Source organism: Aphanomyces astaci (genome assembly GCF_000520075.1).
Source record: "Aphanomyces astaci strain APO3 unplaced genomic scaffold supercont1.4, whole genome shotgun sequence".
Taxonomy (NCBI): domain Eukaryota; phylum Oomycota; class Saprolegniomycetes; order Saprolegniales; family Verrucalvaceae; genus Aphanomyces; species Aphanomyces astaci.
Window position 1 is genome coordinate 323,141 of NW_009798267.1, and position 18,072 is coordinate 341,212.

At 45.5% G+C, this 18,072-nt stretch overlaps 4 protein-coding genes across 5 annotated transcripts in view; all 4 read left to right on the top strand.

Moving 5' to 3' along the window:
- Positions 1-53: 53 nt before the first annotated feature.
- On the top strand, positions 54-9,395 carry H257_02276. 2 transcript variants are annotated; one of them, XM_009825835.1, is made up of 18 exons: positions 54-596; positions 652-804; positions 851-1,096; positions 1,747-2,280; positions 2,918-3,073; positions 3,122-3,268; positions 3,649-3,838; positions 3,926-4,042; positions 4,129-4,223; positions 4,583-4,725; positions 4,829-5,017; positions 6,308-6,386; positions 6,455-6,556; positions 6,615-6,761; positions 7,299-7,679; positions 8,542-8,668; positions 8,731-8,815; positions 8,909-9,395. In XM_009825835.1, the coding sequence occupies exons 1-17, from the start codon at positions 90-92 to the stop codon at positions 8,796-8,798; spliced, it is 3,381 nt and encodes a 1,126-aa protein (XP_009824137.1). In that variant the 5' UTR covers positions 54-89; the 3' UTR covers positions 8,799-8,815; positions 8,909-9,395. The 2 variants fall into 2 exon arrangements, with proteins under 2 accessions (XP_009824137.1, XP_009824136.1); XM_009825834.1 differs by having other exon boundaries at positions 8,542-9,395.
- Positions 9,396-13,047: 3,652 nt separating this feature from the next.
- On the top strand, positions 13,048-14,178 carry H257_02277 (hypothetical protein). Its single transcript, XM_009825836.1, has one exon. It carries the CDS (start codon positions 13,060-13,062, stop codon positions 14,047-14,049), a length of 990 nt encoding a protein of 329 aa, XP_009824138.1. The 5' UTR covers positions 13,048-13,059; the 3' UTR covers positions 14,050-14,178.
- A 1,373-nt stretch (positions 14,179-15,551) lies between these two features.
- On the top strand, positions 15,552-16,820 carry H257_02278 (hypothetical protein). The gene has a single exon (XM_009825837.1). It carries the CDS (start codon positions 15,730-15,732, stop codon positions 16,717-16,719), a length of 990 nt encoding a protein of 329 aa, XP_009824139.1. The 5' UTR covers positions 15,552-15,729; the 3' UTR covers positions 16,720-16,820.
- A 1,018-nt stretch (positions 16,821-17,838) lies between these two features.
- H257_02279 (hypothetical protein) overlaps positions 17,839-18,072 on the top strand; it is a gene marked incomplete at both ends in the record, with an annotated part of 2,391 nt that continues 2,157 nt past the window's right edge. Inside the window, one exon of the mRNA XM_009825838.1 lies at positions 17,839-18,062. Within this exon, the coding sequence (XP_009824140.1) occupies positions 17,839-18,062 (224 nt within the window). The remainder of the gene's footprint in view (positions 18,063-18,072) is intronic.

An 18,072-nucleotide genomic window follows, 5' to 3' on the forward strand; every position in this document is an offset into this window, starting at 1 on the left:
TTGTTCACACGGATATTCCGAACTTAAGAGGGAGTATCGACTTCAGAAAAGCCAACATTTCCAACACAACCTCAGATCGCCGCGATCTCATGGAGCTGGGGTTCCTTGCAGAGGAGAATGACTGCGGCCAGTCGCTTCTCCGCCTCGTGAGTCGGGGTTCGGCCATCATCGCGGAGTTGCTGCGTCTGTCGAACAACATTCCGGGCATCTTCCTCGGGTCGGCCTTCGTGGAAGACCCCGAGCAGCGCAAGTACCTAGACATCTTGTTCGACTTTGCGTACCTGAAGAACCCTGAGGAGTTTGAAAACCGCGTCAACAGCGACACGGACCTCCTGGACGTCGACGACGAGTTCATGGGCAACCACGAAGACATCTTGGACCGGTTTTACCAGTTGTTTGACTCGATCTACAAGTACATCCAGGACTTTCTCGCGTTCTGCGATCAGCTGGAGAAAGGATTCTTCATCCAGCACAACCTGGCGAACATCCTCCTCAACACGGACGGCGCGCAACTCCTCTGTGAAGCGTTGTACCTGTACGGGGTCATGCTCCTACTGCTCGACCAGCGCATTCCAGGACCCGCGCGCGAACGCATGGTAAGGATTACATGTCTTATACAACATATATTGTCTTATACATGATTCTATCTAGGTGATTGCATTCTTCCGCAACAAGGGCGAATCTGCGTTGGAAAACATCGACGAAGTGTGCAAACTGTGCCGCGTGACGGGCTTCCTTCCCGGCAGTCCCAAGCCCGCGCAGTACCCCGAGCGATACTTTAAGCGATTTGCCCCTCCCAAAGAAGTACTTTCTCGATCTCTATCATTTGTAACCGCTTTGGCTTCGTCAGGTGGTGAGCATGGTCATCGGGAAGCTCCAGACGGATGACGTGTACCTCCAAGAGCCGGCATTTCCCCATCGCGACCACCGCAGCACGCGACTCGCGGCCCAGGCGAGCGTGCTGTACGTCGTGCTCTACTTTGCGCCAGATATTTTGATCCACGAGAAATCCACCATGCGCGAAATCGTTGACCGGCACTTCAACGACAACTTTATCATCACCACGTACATGGGGAACGTGGCCGATTTGTCCCTGGTACGTATATATCCCTATCCGTACATTGTATATATATACATGTATTAGTATATATCGTATACATTGTGTCATATATCTATCTATATATATATTAATATCCAATCCGTACATTGCGTCGATATATATATATATCCTATCCGTACAGTGTTTCCAATTACATAGATATATACATTATGGCATATCTGTACATTGCGTCCATATATATATACACATAGATATATCCATACATTGTACTGTTTATGTATATATATCCGTACATTGTGTGTCCATATATAGATAGACATGTATATATATTATCCTATTTCTACATTGTATATATATATGTCCTATCCGTACAGTGTGTGTCCATGTACTGTCATGCACAGTTTCCGGGCTGGAGAGTATTTCCGTATGGTAATAAGTTGGATTTTGAGAATTCCCGACCGGAATTCCATGTGTATCGCAATATCGTCGTACGTGTGGTGCCTGAATCGAAGGCTCGGATGTCATTCACTAACCACCACCTTGTACTCGTTTGAATATGGATCAGTCTCCCTTTCTATATTATATATATCTTCCTCTCCTCGATGCTGTCGTAACTATATCTATATAAACTACCACGACCACGAAATGTGAAACTGTTGTCATAATATACTTCTTTCTCTTTCTAGGAATGGGCACCGTACCCTGCCGCCCGGTTGGCGCTGGCCAACACGCTCGAAGTGTCCAACTTGGTCGAAATCGTCAAAGCCAAAATGCACACGAGCGCCTCTAGCATCGTGTCCTTGACGCACTTTCTCACCGAGGGCGTGCTCACCGAGCAGTACGTTCTCGAGAACATCGACGCCCTGCTGGACTGCATCCGCACGGCCAACGTGACGATCCGGTGGACGATCCTGCACAGCCGCATGCAGGAAACCATCCCCATGATGAACCACTCGGGGGACCAGCGCCGAGTTTTCGACAAGGGCACGGACCCTGATCGCCTCGTGACGCTGCTGCTGCAGACGTCGCAGCTCGAGTGGAAGCTCAAGCACGAGTTTGAACGACTGCTCGCGGCCAAGGAGGACCGGTGGCAGCACTGCATCAACGAAACATGCGACCGCCTCTCGGAGCTCAGCGAGTACTTTACGGGCGAGAAACCACTCACCAGGGTCGAGCGCAACGAAGACTTGATCAAGTGGTTTGCAGACACGTCGGCTAAAGTAAGGCAGCGTGGATATATATATAGATATATATGGGAATGAGTTTTTGCGGATGTATATATATATATATTGTTGTTTGTTTTACTCAAAATGTCTTCTACCGATGTGGTTGATTGAACCGCCAAACAATATCGCTGGACCTGCGAACTTGAACTATGTTTATCAGGTGTCTTGGTGCCATTCAATCTGTTTAGCCAATCATAGTGCAGACATTCATAATTTTTAGCCAATCATAGTGCAGACATTCATACTTTTAGCCAATCACAGTGCTTTGCTCGATTTGTTGGCGATTTCAACAATTCCCTAAAATTGGCAAATTTGGGTGAAAGTACAATATCTTATGTTTGCATTATTTCCACTGTATGCTTGGTTGGGGGGATGTATATTGTGTTGTTTGTATAGTATTGATTTGACGGGGTTCTTGTGTTGTGATATACATATATGAATATATATATTCTCGTCGATTGCATGAAAGACTTAACATACCTGTGCTTCAAACATTTGCTAATTGCTTTCACCCTGTCTTAGCAATGCATTTTCTTGCCATATGACAGTCGTATGTACATTGTTTTACTTTTTGTTTTATTTATCGTTCCCCGTTCCTTGCTGTCGTCTCGTTTGCTGAGAATATTTGTAGGTGGCGAGCTTGGATTATGTGAATCACGTGAAAGCGGGTCGCCGCATCAAGCGACTGATTGAGGCCCTGGGCCACGTTGAACAATTCGATCAAATCGACACGTCGCTCCAAGTCAAAGCGTTCTTGTCCGAGTCCCGCGCGTACCTTACGGAAATGGTACCTTTTTCCTATATATGAATATATATAATATATATATTTGGCTAGGTGCGCACCGTCCGCGTGCGTCCAGAAGTGATGGGGATCATCGAAGCCGTGTCGGATTTGAGTTATGCGTGGGAAATCATCAACGACTTTATGAGCATCCTGCACACACGGGTGAAACGAGACCCGTCCTGTGTGATTTTACTACGGGTACGCCTGCCTACGTATTGGCATTTTTATATCACACACTATCGGTTCACGAAAGATAGTATGCAATGCATGCAAACGTTGACATTTGATTCAACTGGATTATGTGAACGTTAGACTGAATGTTGTCATACTTTTTGTCCTTTAACAACAAATATTTGGAGTTTTGTGCGGATTCGCCAAATTTTTTATCGATCGATTGTTTTGACGACTATGAATGTTGTACAAGGTTGTCGTGTGGTGATGGTAGTCACACTAATTGAAGTCACACACTATTGAGATATGGATTTCCTGCCATCTGATGGGCTCAATACGTGTGCCGATTCGTCGGTGCATGCATTTGGTGGTAATACACAACAATATCAAACTTGACACCCTTGTAGGCGCTGTTTCTAAAACTTGCGTCCATCTTGGACGTGCCGCTGACGCGCATTTACCAGTGCAAGTCGTCGGACGTGATCTCCGTGGCCGAGTATTACTCTGGAGAAATCGTGGATTATGTGCGCCGAGTGATGGAGATTATTCCGCAAAGTGTGTTTCGTATCCTTGCGGGTATCATCAAGCTGCAAACGGGTACGTCAAACCCTTGGTTGGGACGACTATATTTCGAATTATTCATGTCATATATATATATTGATATATATAATCTCATTTTTGTAGATCATATGAAGGTGATTCCAGTCAAGATCGAGGCGAATTTGCTCAAGAACCACGCCCAGTTGAGCGAGCGATACCGGTTGGCGCGAGCCACGAACGAAGTGTCCAAGTACACGGAAGGTATATTATATCTCCCAATTCCAAGATTCGTACTATATATATATATATTAGTTTCATCTCCAGATCATGACGATTTCATTCTATAGGTATTTTGGCCATGAAAAAGACATTGCTGGGCATTCTCGAAGTCGACCCGCGTCAAGTGTTGGAAGAAGGGCTGCGAAAGGAGTTGGTCTACCGAGTACGTCCCATGAGCCTATCTTTTGTTGATGTTTTATAGTAAACTTTGGATGTTGCACTGGTCGATCGATTGTTTAAGTTTTCTATGTCAAAAATTGATTAGTATTACACGAAAAGATACACACAAATTCGATGAGGAATGGTAAATTTGATTGGCCACTTGACTCGTGTTGTGGGTTTTGATTGGTCGTATATCGATTGTCTGTCGATTTGGGATACTCTGCATTCGATATTGAACTCGATTTTTCGATTCGAATGGACACATATAATATATATATATACAACGGAGCGATGGATGGATTGTCCATGCTGTTGTTTTTACTGGGCATTTTTATTATTGGGCATTCATCTCGTCTATAGGTGAGCCGTGCGTACCACGACATATTGCAGTTTCCACCGGCAGAATCGACGACAGCAAAGGAATGCACGGCGATCTTTCAAACGTTGGCCGGCACGTTGCAAGCGTATCGGTTGTCGTTCGAGTACATTCAAGATTACGTCGGGTAACGTCCTAATATTGTGACGACAGTGGTGGCAATCCTTTGATCCTCGAGTGACAAATGACATTCTCGAACCACTGGTGGCTAAACATGGATTGATTCGTAGCATCTATGGCCTGCGCATGTGGCACGAAGAGCTGAGTCGGGTGATCAACTACAACGTCGAAGCCGAATGCAATCGGTACCTCAAGAAGAAAGTGTACGATCGGACGTCGCAGTTCCAGTCCCGCGCCATCCCCATCCCCCGCTTCTCGCCGCCTCCGAACGATCCAAGCAGCATCAATTTTATGGGCCGGTACGGCTATCGTCCTTGCTATTATATATATATATATATATTGTCCTTTTACCCTCAATTTGGACTTTTGTGCTGAATCGCCAAATCAATCGATCGATTCTTTGTACTGAATTTTCTATGTAAAAGAGTTGTCCTGTGGTGATTGGTATCACACTATTTGAAGTCACACACGAATTTGACGATGATGACGGTTTCCTGCAATCTGATTGGCTCAATTCTTCTGCCGATTCTTCAGTATATTTGGTTGTGTCGATTCATTATCCATGTGTGCTGTTTCGCCAACAACAACTCTATCGATCGATATCGGTTGTACTGGTGTAACGTGGTCCAAAATGGTAATTGTAATCACATTGAAGTAATCACACACTAATTAAAGAGTTGAGGTGGATTTCCTTCGATTTGATTGGCTTAATACTACTGCCGATATTTTTCTGTACGTTTTTTGGTTTTGTGTTCCAGTGAACATAATAACAAGAAAGATATGTGCGATTCTATTGGATGTGCAAGGTCTGGTGTGTTGTTGTATTCGAGATTTCTACCGCGGCAGTTGACTGATTGATGAACCACCCAATCAATCGCCCGAGTGTTTTCAATATAAAACAAAGGTTGCAATATAATTGGCTGAAACCCACGGTATACCGTTGAGCCTATTCTCATTCGTTTCAGCCAATTATATTGCGACCTTTAATCTATTTTTATCCAATCATACGGCTTGGCTCGATTGCGTGGTAACAATCCCCCAAAATTCGTAAATATGGTACTCGCTGTGTCTGTCGAGTCGACCAACGGTTCTCGATCGACATGGTGATGATATATGCCTTGAAATCAAATTTTTTTTTTTAAATAATATATATATAATTCACATTTCTATACAAGATATAGTACAAAAATAATAATCTTGTTTTTGGCTTTGTGGATTCAATGGATGGATGTTGCTGTTCTATGGTGGTGCTATCCAATCAATCCAAATTTAAACTTACAATTGTCCAAACTGAATGGTGAATCTGTTTCATGGAATATTGTTGGACAGTCATGAATATTTTATTAGTATTACCCAACCCACAAAATAAGTTGATTCCATGTTGAATGACTTTGACCATAATTCACAACGGGATTGGCTTTCGTATGCCGATATAAATATAACATATCCGCCTTTGATCAACAATTCTACATGTATGTTTCGATATGTAAACTTATCCAGCTTTGATCAACAATTATATATATTATGTATCGATATATATATATAAGATATTCAGCTTTGACCAATATTTTCCTTTATGTATATTTTAGACTCATGCACGCGCTGTTTCTAATGACCGACCCCCACGAAACCGTGTATTCGTTCCAATGCCTCACGTGGTTCAACGAGGTATAGCCCATACACTATATATTCTATTTATTTATTTTATATATTTGCTCATATATCATATATTGCAGCAAGGCGTCGAAGTCGCCGGCCTCAGTACGTTTGCTGTGCTGCACCAGAGCATTGGGCTGCTTGGGCTCGTGGGTGTCGACCGCATGCTTTCGTTTCGTATCGTATGTATAAATATATATATATATATATGGAAATATATTTTTTACCTATTCCAAATAGGTGCACACCCTCAACAACTTGATCAAGTTCTGGGGCACTGCCATTTCGCCGTACTTGCCGTTGTTGGATCAACTCACCACGGCTTTGGAACCGGCGTGGCGCCTTCCCGACAACGCCTCGCGGCTCTACGAAGCGTCGTTGAAAAAGGTAAAACCAGTTGAATCCTTGAATATCATCGATATATATATATATTGCTTTGTGGATGTGCAAGTGTCCATTATTACTGGATATGTATTCCTACACAAGCTGTCGACGTAATGCACGTTATATCTACATATATTGATTTGGGGTTTGTCAGAGTCCAATCATCCTATACATGTTCCTGCACATACATACTATTGCTGCAATGAATATGATATATATATATATCCAGAGAGTGAGAGATTCGTTACCAATACCTCGCTTTGTCTTATTTAGACTTCACCCTTGATTCGAGAATCCATTTGAGTCCGATTTTAAGCTTATTCGATGTATGGTATACATATTTGAAGATGAAGATTTGGACTGAGCCAAACTATTCGAATAATCGATGATTGGTAGAAATTTCTACTTGGTGCACTTTGATTGGCTAGGTCATTCTCAACTACGTTTGTCGAAGTTCATTCGAAAGTCCTAAATCGGAACAGATTTGACAATATATATATGTGTGTGTGTTTTCTCATTTTTATATATATTATGTGTTAGGTTGAAAAAGTGATGAGTAAACTGCTCAAAGCCGTGCTGATCATTGGCCAAGCGGCGCTGCTTCGCAAAGCCATCGTATCGGAGCTCGCGTTTTCTTCCAAGTTGGACGCCCATTTGCTTTCGTGCTCCGTGGGCACGCTGGACAAGAGCGTCCTGAACGACCTGCGCGCGCACTTCCGGTCCAACTCGGCCGTGCCGCCCGCGGCCGTGCTGGTGGAGCTCAACAAGTACCTGGAAACCATGGGCGCCACGGATCCGTACTCCAAGATCTTCATCACGATGAACGAACCGCTCGACAAACTGTCGGCGTTGTTCCTCTTGTTTGTGTTGGCATACATGCCCAAGCTCCAGTACGACGACCAGTGTGGCGCGTTGAAGCGGGTTCGTTGGATATTTATATATATATATTGTCACCCTTTCAGCCAAAATTATGATTCGCCAAAAATCCTTGATCGGTCGATTGTTTGGACTGAAGGTTGTATGGAAATATGGACCAGTGTCACACTAATAAAAGTCACACACGTTGATTGGCCACTTGATTCGTGGTCTGGTATTTTTGATTGGTCGATCGATTGTCTGCCGATTTGCCGATTTGATATACATACTGGTCATTCGATTGAGCAAACCCACCACTCCACTTTCGAATCGAATTAACTATGTATGATCTACTGCTGTTTGTGGTGTGGACTCATTACCAAGGGCATGTTGCTGCTGTTGATTCAGGGATTAATTTGAAGGATTGTATCCAGAGGCTTTGAAGCGTTGTTGTTTTGAACCCTATTCTGATTTTTGGTATTATCTTTCTTTTACCAATAAGTTGGACTTTTGAGCTGATTCTCTGCCAAATCCATCGATCGATTCTTTGAACTGAATGTCAAATGTAAAAAGTTTGTCTGGTGGTGATAGTATTCACACTAATTGAATTCATACACTAATTTGACGTATACGATGGTTTCCTGAAATCTGATTGGCTAACCATATTTCTGTTGATTCTTCTGTACATTATAGTTGGCTGTGTAGATTATTCAATCTCCAATTTCGAATCCACACAACAGCAATGCTTGCTATACTACTATACTTGCTACAATTTGAGCTATCGTTTTGCTTGGTTTTCCAACTTTAATAGGTGATAGCTTTAGTGGGAATGCTGCTTAAAGCTGGATACTGATGTTGGGTTGTTGGGCTATGTGTTGATATTTCATGATTTTAGTAATATTGTGGATATTTATTTGGTTGTGATTAGGTGGGTACGAACCCCGTGGACGGCGCGCCACTTATCCTGGGGCTGTCGACCATCTTCAAGCAGTTTCACCCGAGCTACACGGAGCAGTTTGTGTCTTACGTGGGTCAGTACGTCCGCAGTACCATCAGTGAGGCCAAAACTACCGACCACCTGCCCCCGAACGTGCTCAATGTGCTCATTTTCTTGCAGCATTTCGCTCGCGTGACCAAGTTGAAGCCGTCGATTCTGCACACGCACATCCCTGCCTACGTGTTTGACGCCATGTCGTTATAAGGTTTGTCCAAATCAAACAAGTTGACCTGCTACTGTGTGTACACAACTCTGATACAGGCTCGACAAACATATTTTACAACGAGGACATGCATAGGAGGAATTCATCATGTTGTGAATATACTACAGTAAGGTAGGTTTACGGTATAAAATGAAAATGATTCTATTACTGTACTACACCTCTCTGTCCCACTTATATTGCTCCAGGCCGCTTTTTCAGCATTTAATCAGGATATGTCGATCAATTAGTGGTAGTAGACATAAACTATGTAGTACGACATACTTTGAAATAGACAATTCCTAGACCAATCAGAAAGTGTCAAATTCACGTTGTTTGTCCTAATATTGTGGAAGCTATCCTCAAAAGAAAAAAAAGAATAATGATCAATTTTCGCTGTGCTCATCAACACGCTCTGATAATTCCTACCAAGGTCTGGATGCCACAGAAAATGGCATAAAATGGCCGTTTTTTGGAGAATAGGTTCCAAAATCAAAATATTCCATTTTTCGAGATTTCGTGCGTCTGGATGCCACCAAAAATCAAAAAATTATACCGCAATTTCATTGAGAATCGGGTGTTTTATGGCATAAAAAAATGGACCGATTTGGTCCAACTTTTTTATGGAGGTTTGTGTTCATGTTGACAGTGAAGTCTTGCATTTTAATCGGCATTCGAATAATTTTTCCATAATTCAACTGACATCAGACAACTTTGTGGTTACTTCTTTTCACCTCTTTCTCATGGGATATGAGACTTTGGGAAATTTTTGCAGTCTTGCCAAAACGGTTTAATTTTATGGGCTGGCACCCAGAATACCCCTTCGTACTTCTCCATATTGTAGTACTACCTGTTAGGAAATTTGGCATATCACGGCGACCTCTGGGCCATATTAATAAAATCCATTGGCTGTCGATCGTACTGATCCTCCTGTTATTTTAATAAAGCGATTCGATCTTACATGACAGTATAAGAGCATCTCCACCGCATCCCCAAATATTTTTGTCCCCATCCCTATAATAGAGCCAGTTCACTGTTTTTGGGATGTCTGCAAAAAATCTACCGTTTTGGTAGCTGTCCCCTTCCCCATTGACCTCAAGCCGGAAGTGCATGGTATGACATCGAGAGGCTGTCAAGTTCACTCTGGAACGGAGTTATGAACGGTGCTTGCCTCTCTCTAGTGGTAGTTAACTTTTCAGAGATTACGACTGGATGGCATGTCGATGGTGACCATCGCCTTGCTAACGTTATTGAGTTTCCCAAGGTCGGTGATGCCGGTACTTGCAAGCCTACTTGACCGCAGCGATTATGTAATCCCACGCACACACCAAGTTATAGAGTGTAATTGTTGCTGCGGACTCTTGTCCGTGATGCGCGACCGCATAGCGTAATGCGGTTGCGCCTCTTGGACAAACCCGCGTCCACCGCAGCGCCGGAACGAGAGTCACCGGCAATCACTGCCGCAGAGATATCGGCCAGATATCGCTGTATCAATGAATGCTGGTGACTCTCGTTCGCCACATCGTTCGCGTGTCCGACGACGGCGAGACGTGGTTCACGATACCGACCGCCAGTCGCGGTGTCCAAAGCCGATATTGGGAAACTGCACCAATGGACTTGCTTTTTCCATACAAATCGTAGTATATTTGTTGGGACAATTAGTTGGGATATCCCAATAGTGTGCAATTTTCGGGACAAAGTGGATGTCCCGACCCCAAATTTGGTTTTCGGGACATCCGGTGGGGAAGATTTTGTCCCATCTGATGTCCCAATATCGAGTTGGGACATATTTGGGGATGCGGTGGAGATGCCCTAACAACCACTTAAAATAGTCACAGCCACTTTGATCTGATCAGCAGAAGTTTCCGCCAATTGAATGGATGCAGTGTGACGTCTACAGCTTTTGATTTGTAGATATCTACCAATTATATCAACTACGTAGTATGCATTTCGACGAAGCATCCTGATTTTTATTTGATTTACATAGGTTTTCTTTTAGGGTGAATATCGACGAAACCTACGAAGCTTCAACAGTAACCAAGGCGAAATATAAATTACATTTGCGACTTTGTTAGGAGATTACATTGAGTTGTCATGTGGAGCTACCGGTACTGTATAGTAGTAGAGGCAATCCACTCGATGCGAGGAGCGATACGCTGTCCCTTCTTCGTATAAGGTAGCGATGCTCGAAAGTGACTACTTCCACGTATCACGTAGCTGGATGCTATTGGCTAAAAGTCAGACAGGCTTACATTTTGCTGTCGTGTCAACAATTGGGGGTTGCCAAAACAACCGCATTTTACTTTGCTACAGTTCACAAGTGAGGAATTCCCAAGCAGTAGGTAGTTGGTTCGTTACTACCGTAACGATTCAATGTTGGAGTGGTACTCGGCTGTGACCACTCTGTTTCTAGTCTATTCAAAATTAATATTTCGATGTGATGTTGGAGGAATATAATTTTATGGGAGTTCTTCGGGGCAATCAAACTCAAATTGAAATCATACAAGTACATTTTAGGGCTTGCGATGGGACGGTCACGGCATAATGGAAAGTGAATGGAGGTGTCAATGTCAGTTTACAAGCTCAAGTTTGCATGCTGAAATCTGCAGGAAGTCGCTTCAAGTTTGCTCGTGGCATTACTTCTGAAAGGATATTTATGTCTAGAGGCAATGAATATCAAATTTTCCAGTAGTGCTACAGCCAGGAGTACCTGGCTGTACCACTCCAACATTGAATCGAAAGGCACGGTAGTATTAATACCTGCTGAATGTCGAAAACTACCTGTTCTGGGGGGATTTGGGGGATTTTGAGTTAACACAAACGGATAATTGTTCTGGTTTGTTGCACAGATAAGTATAGTCGAATGCTTAGAAAATATAAGCGCAACACAACACATTTCGGCAAGGGGTTAAGTGCTTTTCAGTGGTTAGCGATAGCTACCCACTGGGTGCAACTTAACCCCGGAAATAGCATAAATAATAGAGAGTTTTCGTAAGAGCTTTTCAGTTAAGATTCAACTTGTGGAAGTGAACTGAAAAATGTACGTACATTTTGAGAATGAATAGCGTTACTTCATTTCTCAAAGTAATGTACGGTGGTACTCGGTAGTACTACGAAATAGCAGCAAGAAAATTCTGTGAAAAGTTGGTCGTGTATATTGTAGGTGACGTGCACCACAGTAACGTTACAGTAAAAGATAGGAAAAGCATTTGGACATGCGTTGTGAGTGTACGAGGCAAACTCATTGTTGTGTGGGTACCAGGTAATACTAGTACCTAACAGAATGCTGTACAGTTGTAGGTAGAATCGTTAAAGGTGACAGCACTGTAATGTACCGGTAGTATGGATTGGTCATCGCCATCTTGCCCGATTTCATTGATTGTTTCGACATTGAAGTTGACGTCACTATGGTTATTCGCCTCGCAATATGTACTAACAAGTTGATTGGGGGGTTAGCTAGCTATCACTGCCTTATTCACTCGACATGTCGAGTGAACATGTGGCCTTGCTTTGAGAAGTCCCCACCTGCGTCGGTTTAGGTTGGGCAACCAACCAGTTGTCTAGTTTTTACGGTGACTGGGCGTTCCACTGTCGAGTCAGATCCATCAACAACGAGCCAGTCAGATTTCGCAATGGCCACACCATTGGTTGGTCACGTTCATATCGTATTTACTCCGGAGTACTCACTAACTATCCTGGTGATGAATAGCCATACGACTAGCAGTCGAATGATAGCGCTTTAAATCCACACATGAAGAAACGGCGCGCCAAGGCAAGGCAACCATGATGGTTCACTTATTTCAGAGCACTGTAGTAGTACTCTGGAGAACGAATGCGCTTTGGTAGATCAATTTCCAACCAAAGAATATGCCCATTGAAACTGCACTAGGTGAGTAATTCGTGGCGGCCACTTATGTTTATGTCCATAAGACATCTGAGTCAGCCGCGACTTTTCATGATTGCTATACCTTTCGCTTTGAAATGGTAATATGTAAGGCATGTGCCGGTACATACTTGTGTACACTATGGAAGCGAACTAGGGCAGGATACCTTCAACGAAACAACCAAGGAAGAGCTTGTCTAGGCAGCAACTACCAAAGCTGCTTGTTTGGACGGGTTTCACTTCAAGTTGAGAACAGATGCACGATGAGAGACACGACTGTCTACTGTAGCAACACCATCCAACTGTGGCCAACTCAGATTCGGCTGAATGCGAGGAGCCAGCATTTTGCATTTAACTGGTCGAGCACATGAACCTCATGTTTAACAACAAGAAGATCGACACGCCATCGATGGCTGCCAAGCTTTCGAACCTGCCGTCAACTCCCCATCTTCCTGATGAAGACGACATGCCCACGCCCTCCTACGAGCAGCCCGACGACGGCTCGTCGCGCAAGGCGATGTTTCGTAAGATCGCGCTGGGCGTGTCCGTGCTGGCGGTCGTCGGCACGGTGGCCGCCGTGGCGCTCAACGAAACGCAGGAAGTGGCTCGTGGCACGGCGTCCTTCGGGTCTGCCGTGTCTACCTCTGTAGGTCCCCAGCACAACAACCAGGGAGCTCCTTCCGATTTTGCTCGATTCGCCGAGTTGGACAGTTTGGCTGATATTTACAAGCTACGCCTGCAATTGGATGCGGAGGAAGCCCCCCACCGCGGAAACCAGGCACCGCCCGCAAACGAGGGCCAACTGGCACATGACAACAGCATGAACGATTTTGCCAATTTGGCCGGTCGTGGGAACCAGCACCCCGAAGAACCCAAGCGCGTTGGGATTCATTATGGACACGTCCGCCGCCACCACGACGCCACCGCCTCTCCACCTGCTGACGGACCCCAACGAGGCAACCAGGCCCCCCCTGCTGACGAACTCAGCGAGGCGCAAGTGGACAGCATTCGCGACATTGAAAACTTGCACGCCCAACTGGCTGGCAAGGCTCCTCAGCGTGGCAACCAGGCTCCCCCTGCTGACGAACTCAGCGAGGCGCAAGTGGACAGCATTCGCGACATTGAAAACTTGCACGCCCAACTGGCTGGCAAGGCTCCTCAGCGTGGCAACCAGGCTCCCCCTGCTGACGAACTCAGCGAGGCGCAAGTGGAAAGTGTGGTGGGAGTGCAGGATGATACCGCCCCCCAAGGCGGCGATCAGGTGCCTGAAGTGGACTTGGCCGAACTCGACCAGGTTCTCAAAGTGTTAAATGAGTTGAACCAGCACAACTCTCGCCACCGTCGCACCCCCAACTAAAACGTAATCGTTTTATCCGTGTCCTTAACTCTACAATGTCGATCCAATATATATAATGTCGTGTTTATCTACTTCGAAGTATAATGTTGAGGCGAGATCTATTACCACATAATGAATGCTGTCTTATGCTCCATGCAAACTATGAGGGATAATGTGTCAAATTGAAATACCAGGATTGGAGGGAGTGGTAAAGGTCAGTGTACTTGATACAGCAAGTAATTCAATTTACTCGGAGTACTTTAGACTTACGATATGTGCCTATAATACTATTAATAAGCTTACTAGCTTGCATGGATACTAGCACCCAAACTACTAGTATACCTACCTTTACAATTCTGTGGTACCTTGCAACAGCCAATCAGGACGCCTGAACTGAGGATTTGTTGCACAAATATATAGTGGTGTGGTTTCTAGTGATACCGTAGTCCCAGGAACGCATGTAAGCTAGAGTTTAAGGAATCTCAGTGGTTAGCGATACCCCGTAGCTAACCGCTGTGATGCGTTTAACCCTGGAAATATCATTATACTTCGAAATATCTGTGCCCAAGACGAAGTCCTAGGTTACAAGTTTCTTTTTGATGTGTGCGGAGTCTTATCTAAGGAATTCCCCCACTAAAGGTGTTTTGAAGGTTAGTAAGGTACACTTGGTAGGTAGGTACTATACCTGCTGTGGGGGATTATTCCATCAGCCAGCCTCGCCTCACGCAATCGACATTCATAGGCTCGTGCTTGACTAAAGTGATGACTTCCTCGAGTCGCCTAACTATCCATACAAGACATATCTTGGACAGAGCGATAGCTAGACGCCTAGAATGAATAGCGGAGCGGCTAACCGAGGGACTGGTTGTCATTCTTCAGAGCAAAGGAACCGAGGAACTGGGGTGAACATGTTGAATGTCCACTAATAAGGCGCCGGTTCAGATACAAGTACAAACAGTATGTTCATACATGCGTGGTTCTGTCAGTATTCGTGGTTATACCGGCTTCCGGGAGACGCCAATCAACGGTGCTCAATTAATATCCGTATCTGAATCTCTGAAAAGTACTACCGCATCTTGAGTTCTTTATCGAAAGTTTTACTTTTTCCACTCTTGAGTTCCACAACCTGAATCTTATCTCAAAGTGCTTCCGAAAACTCTCGATTTATCAATGCAAACGGCTTGATCAATCGAAACCCGACCGCCAGACTCAGAGGCATACAGTAGTAATGTGTGGCTCAGACGTCTTCAACATGTAGGATGATTTATAGTGGGAGGTTGACTACGATTACCTTGTACTTGCACTGGACGGTTTGACGTTTGAAACTGACTTGAATCATTCATCATCACATCAGCAGTCGTCATTCCTCCAAAGTTTTTTGTTTGTGTTGTGTCGGGAGCACCCCAACTGTCATGGCTAACTCCATTTTCGATTGTCCTTGAGTCGAACATATGAATGGTCAGCATCACTTTACACGCGGCTTACGCCTTGTACAAATATTGCATCACGCAAGTACAGTACACATTGCCCTCAACTTGAACTTGATCAACTCAGCACTGATTGACATCCCACTGCACATACAGTGTCTGATCCAGCGAGTGGACGGCACACAATTCTTTTTTATCGTGAGCCAGCCAGCCAGCCTGCCTTGCGCCTTGCTCTCATTCTTGAATTTGCTTAGCCTCAGTCACATTCCATACAATGAAAACAGTGGTATTGCTAGCGTTGGTGGCTGCCGTGCAGTCGGCGGGCCTCGAGACGTACTTGCCCAAGTCGCTTTTCCAGTCCGTTTTTCCCAACGCGTTGCCCATCTACTCGTACGAGAACATGATCGCCGTGTCCAAGATTTACCCCGCATTTGCCAACACCGGCAACGTCGACGTCGACAAGCGCGAAGTCGCGGCCTTTCTAGGGCAAATCGCGCTCGAGTCGGGGTACTTGCAATACGTGGAAGAAATCAACAAGTCCACTATGTGCCAGGCATCGGCCGACTACCCGTGTGCCCCGGGCAAGCAATACTTTGGTCGGGGGCCGATCCAGTTGTCGTGGAACTACAACTACAAGGACTTTGGCATTGCTGCGGGCAAAGATCTGGTGGCGAACCCCGATCTGGTGGCGCAAGACCCCCAGCTAGTGTGGTGGAGCGCGTACTGGTTCTGGAACGTGGACAAGTGGAACGGCAACATCCACGACGTGGTGGGACAACCGGGGGGGTTTGCGTACACCACGTACATTATCAACGGGGGCTTGGAATGTGGCCCGAACCCGGCCAACAAGGAGTCGGAGAAGTCCCGCATCGCCAATTACATCAAGTTTGCCAACTTGCTCGGCGTAGCCCCAGGCGATAACTTGTCCTGCCAGACCAGTGCCTTCCCCCCAAGCACTCCGTGGCCCAAGCCTGTGACCACCAAGACCCCCCCCTCTACGTCGCCAACCACGACCAAGACCGTCACCACATCTACCCCAACCACGACCAAGCCCATCGTGACCCCCGCGCCTACCACGACCAAGCCCATCGTGACCCCCGCGCCTACCACGACCAAACCCATCGTTACCCCCACGACGACCCCCCCGCCGTCCAACCAGTGCAATGGCAACCGCAACGTCTGCTTCTGGCCACTCACGCAACAAGTGCTGCCGTATGCCAAGTCCGACTGCCAACTCTTTCCTTCGTTTGTGTGGTGTGATTAAATGCGATTACTTTGTGCGTGTCGTTTTGAATGAGCTTATGCTAGCTTCATCAATACTAGTTGTAACGTTACCGTAAAACACGAGTCTACTAGATTTCTCTACAGGGTATGTGGTGGCATTTGCGAAATATGCCATCAAAAGCGTGGCATTCCGGCCATTTTGCCAAGTGTATCTGGCTCCTGCGGACATGGAGACTACATACACACCAAGTCATTTCACAGCGACGAATTGCTTGGACAGTACGGCCGACTCGCACTGCTTCCTGCGGTGGTTTTACATTGCAGGCAACAACCCGAGCTTGGATCCGTTGGACCGGCAATTGATTTGGAACTGCGCGGATATTTACATAGTTAAGTAGCACAAACTTCAGCGACTCGCAGCCGACGCTTCGCCCTGCCACTCCAGTGACGACTATAGGGGGCGACGGATTTTAAGGCTACTTCGATGCTTAATCAAATCGATGCAAAAGAACGAAGGCTATCTCGTCTTTGATTGGCCAGTTCAAGAAGTTTTAATCCCAACACATCGTTGAGATATCGCTCGCCAAGTGCGCCACGTCATTTTTTTCAGCATAAACCGACCCGCCAGTCAATCAAAATCGTTGTTATCACGTGCACTCAAAGCTTAAAGCCCTTAATTGGTGTCTTAACAGTTCTTAACACTGCTGAGGAGCCTGGTACGTTTGTTGTGTAGTCTTGAGGACTGATGCAAGGTCTGGCGACGATGATAGTTGCAGCATGCACAAAATCCTCCAGGAGAATGCTATAGAAAAACTTTGAGTGCGCATTGCACTATAATGCAATTCATTGACGGCATACCCGTATCTTGAGTCTAGGCGCATCCACAGCACTCGCATTGCCTCAGTATGCGGCGACCACCTTCGTTGGCCTATTTTGGGGTATAAACCTTGGATAATTAATATGTCCTTCATAATACTATCGAGTTAAAGAGGAATAATCCGAAAATTTTCGAAATTGCATACTTTAATCAAGTCTAAAACATGGTACAAACATAACGGACCAGAGTAGTACACTACTATGTCAAGCCGATTCTCGAATCAGCTCAATTTCATCAAAAAGAACAATACATCGGGATACCTGAATCCGTGGGGGTGTCATCATGGAACCTGGACGATGGACTGGGTCGGCTGCCGACTACGCACGGGCGGCGTCGCTGCCAAACCTCCTCCAAGGCAAGGTGCTCAATGAGCATGTAGAGCCTCAGTGGAGTTCAGACGGCACGCGGCTGTGGTATTTGTGGCAGGTTGCGTTGGATGGCCGCAACGAAGTGTGCGTCGTCGACGTGCATACTGGCGAGTCGCTCGTGGACAACGATCGCTATATGTATCGACAT

Bases quoted from the DNA above. Each gene is read 5' to 3' on its own strand.
- H257_02276 (XM_009825834.1), top strand. From the start codon at position 90: ATGGAGCTGGGGTTCCTTGCAGAGGAGAATGACTGCGGCCAGTCGCTT. The intron at 2,281-2,917 runs GTAAGGCAGCGT...GAATATTTGTAG, and splicing joins TTGCAGACACGTCGGCTAAA to GTGGCGAGCTTGGATTATGT. The intron at 4,224-4,582 runs GTACGTCCCATG...TCTCGTCTATAG, and splicing joins GAAAGGAGTTGGTCTACCGA to GTGAGCCGTGCGTACCACGA.
- H257_02277 (XM_009825836.1), top strand. From the start codon at position 13,060: ATGAACCTCATGTTTAACAACAAGAAGATCGACACGCCATCGATGGCT.
- H257_02278 (XM_009825837.1), top strand. From the start codon at position 15,730: ATGAAAACAGTGGTATTGCTAGCGTTGGTGGCTGCCGTGCAGTCGGCG.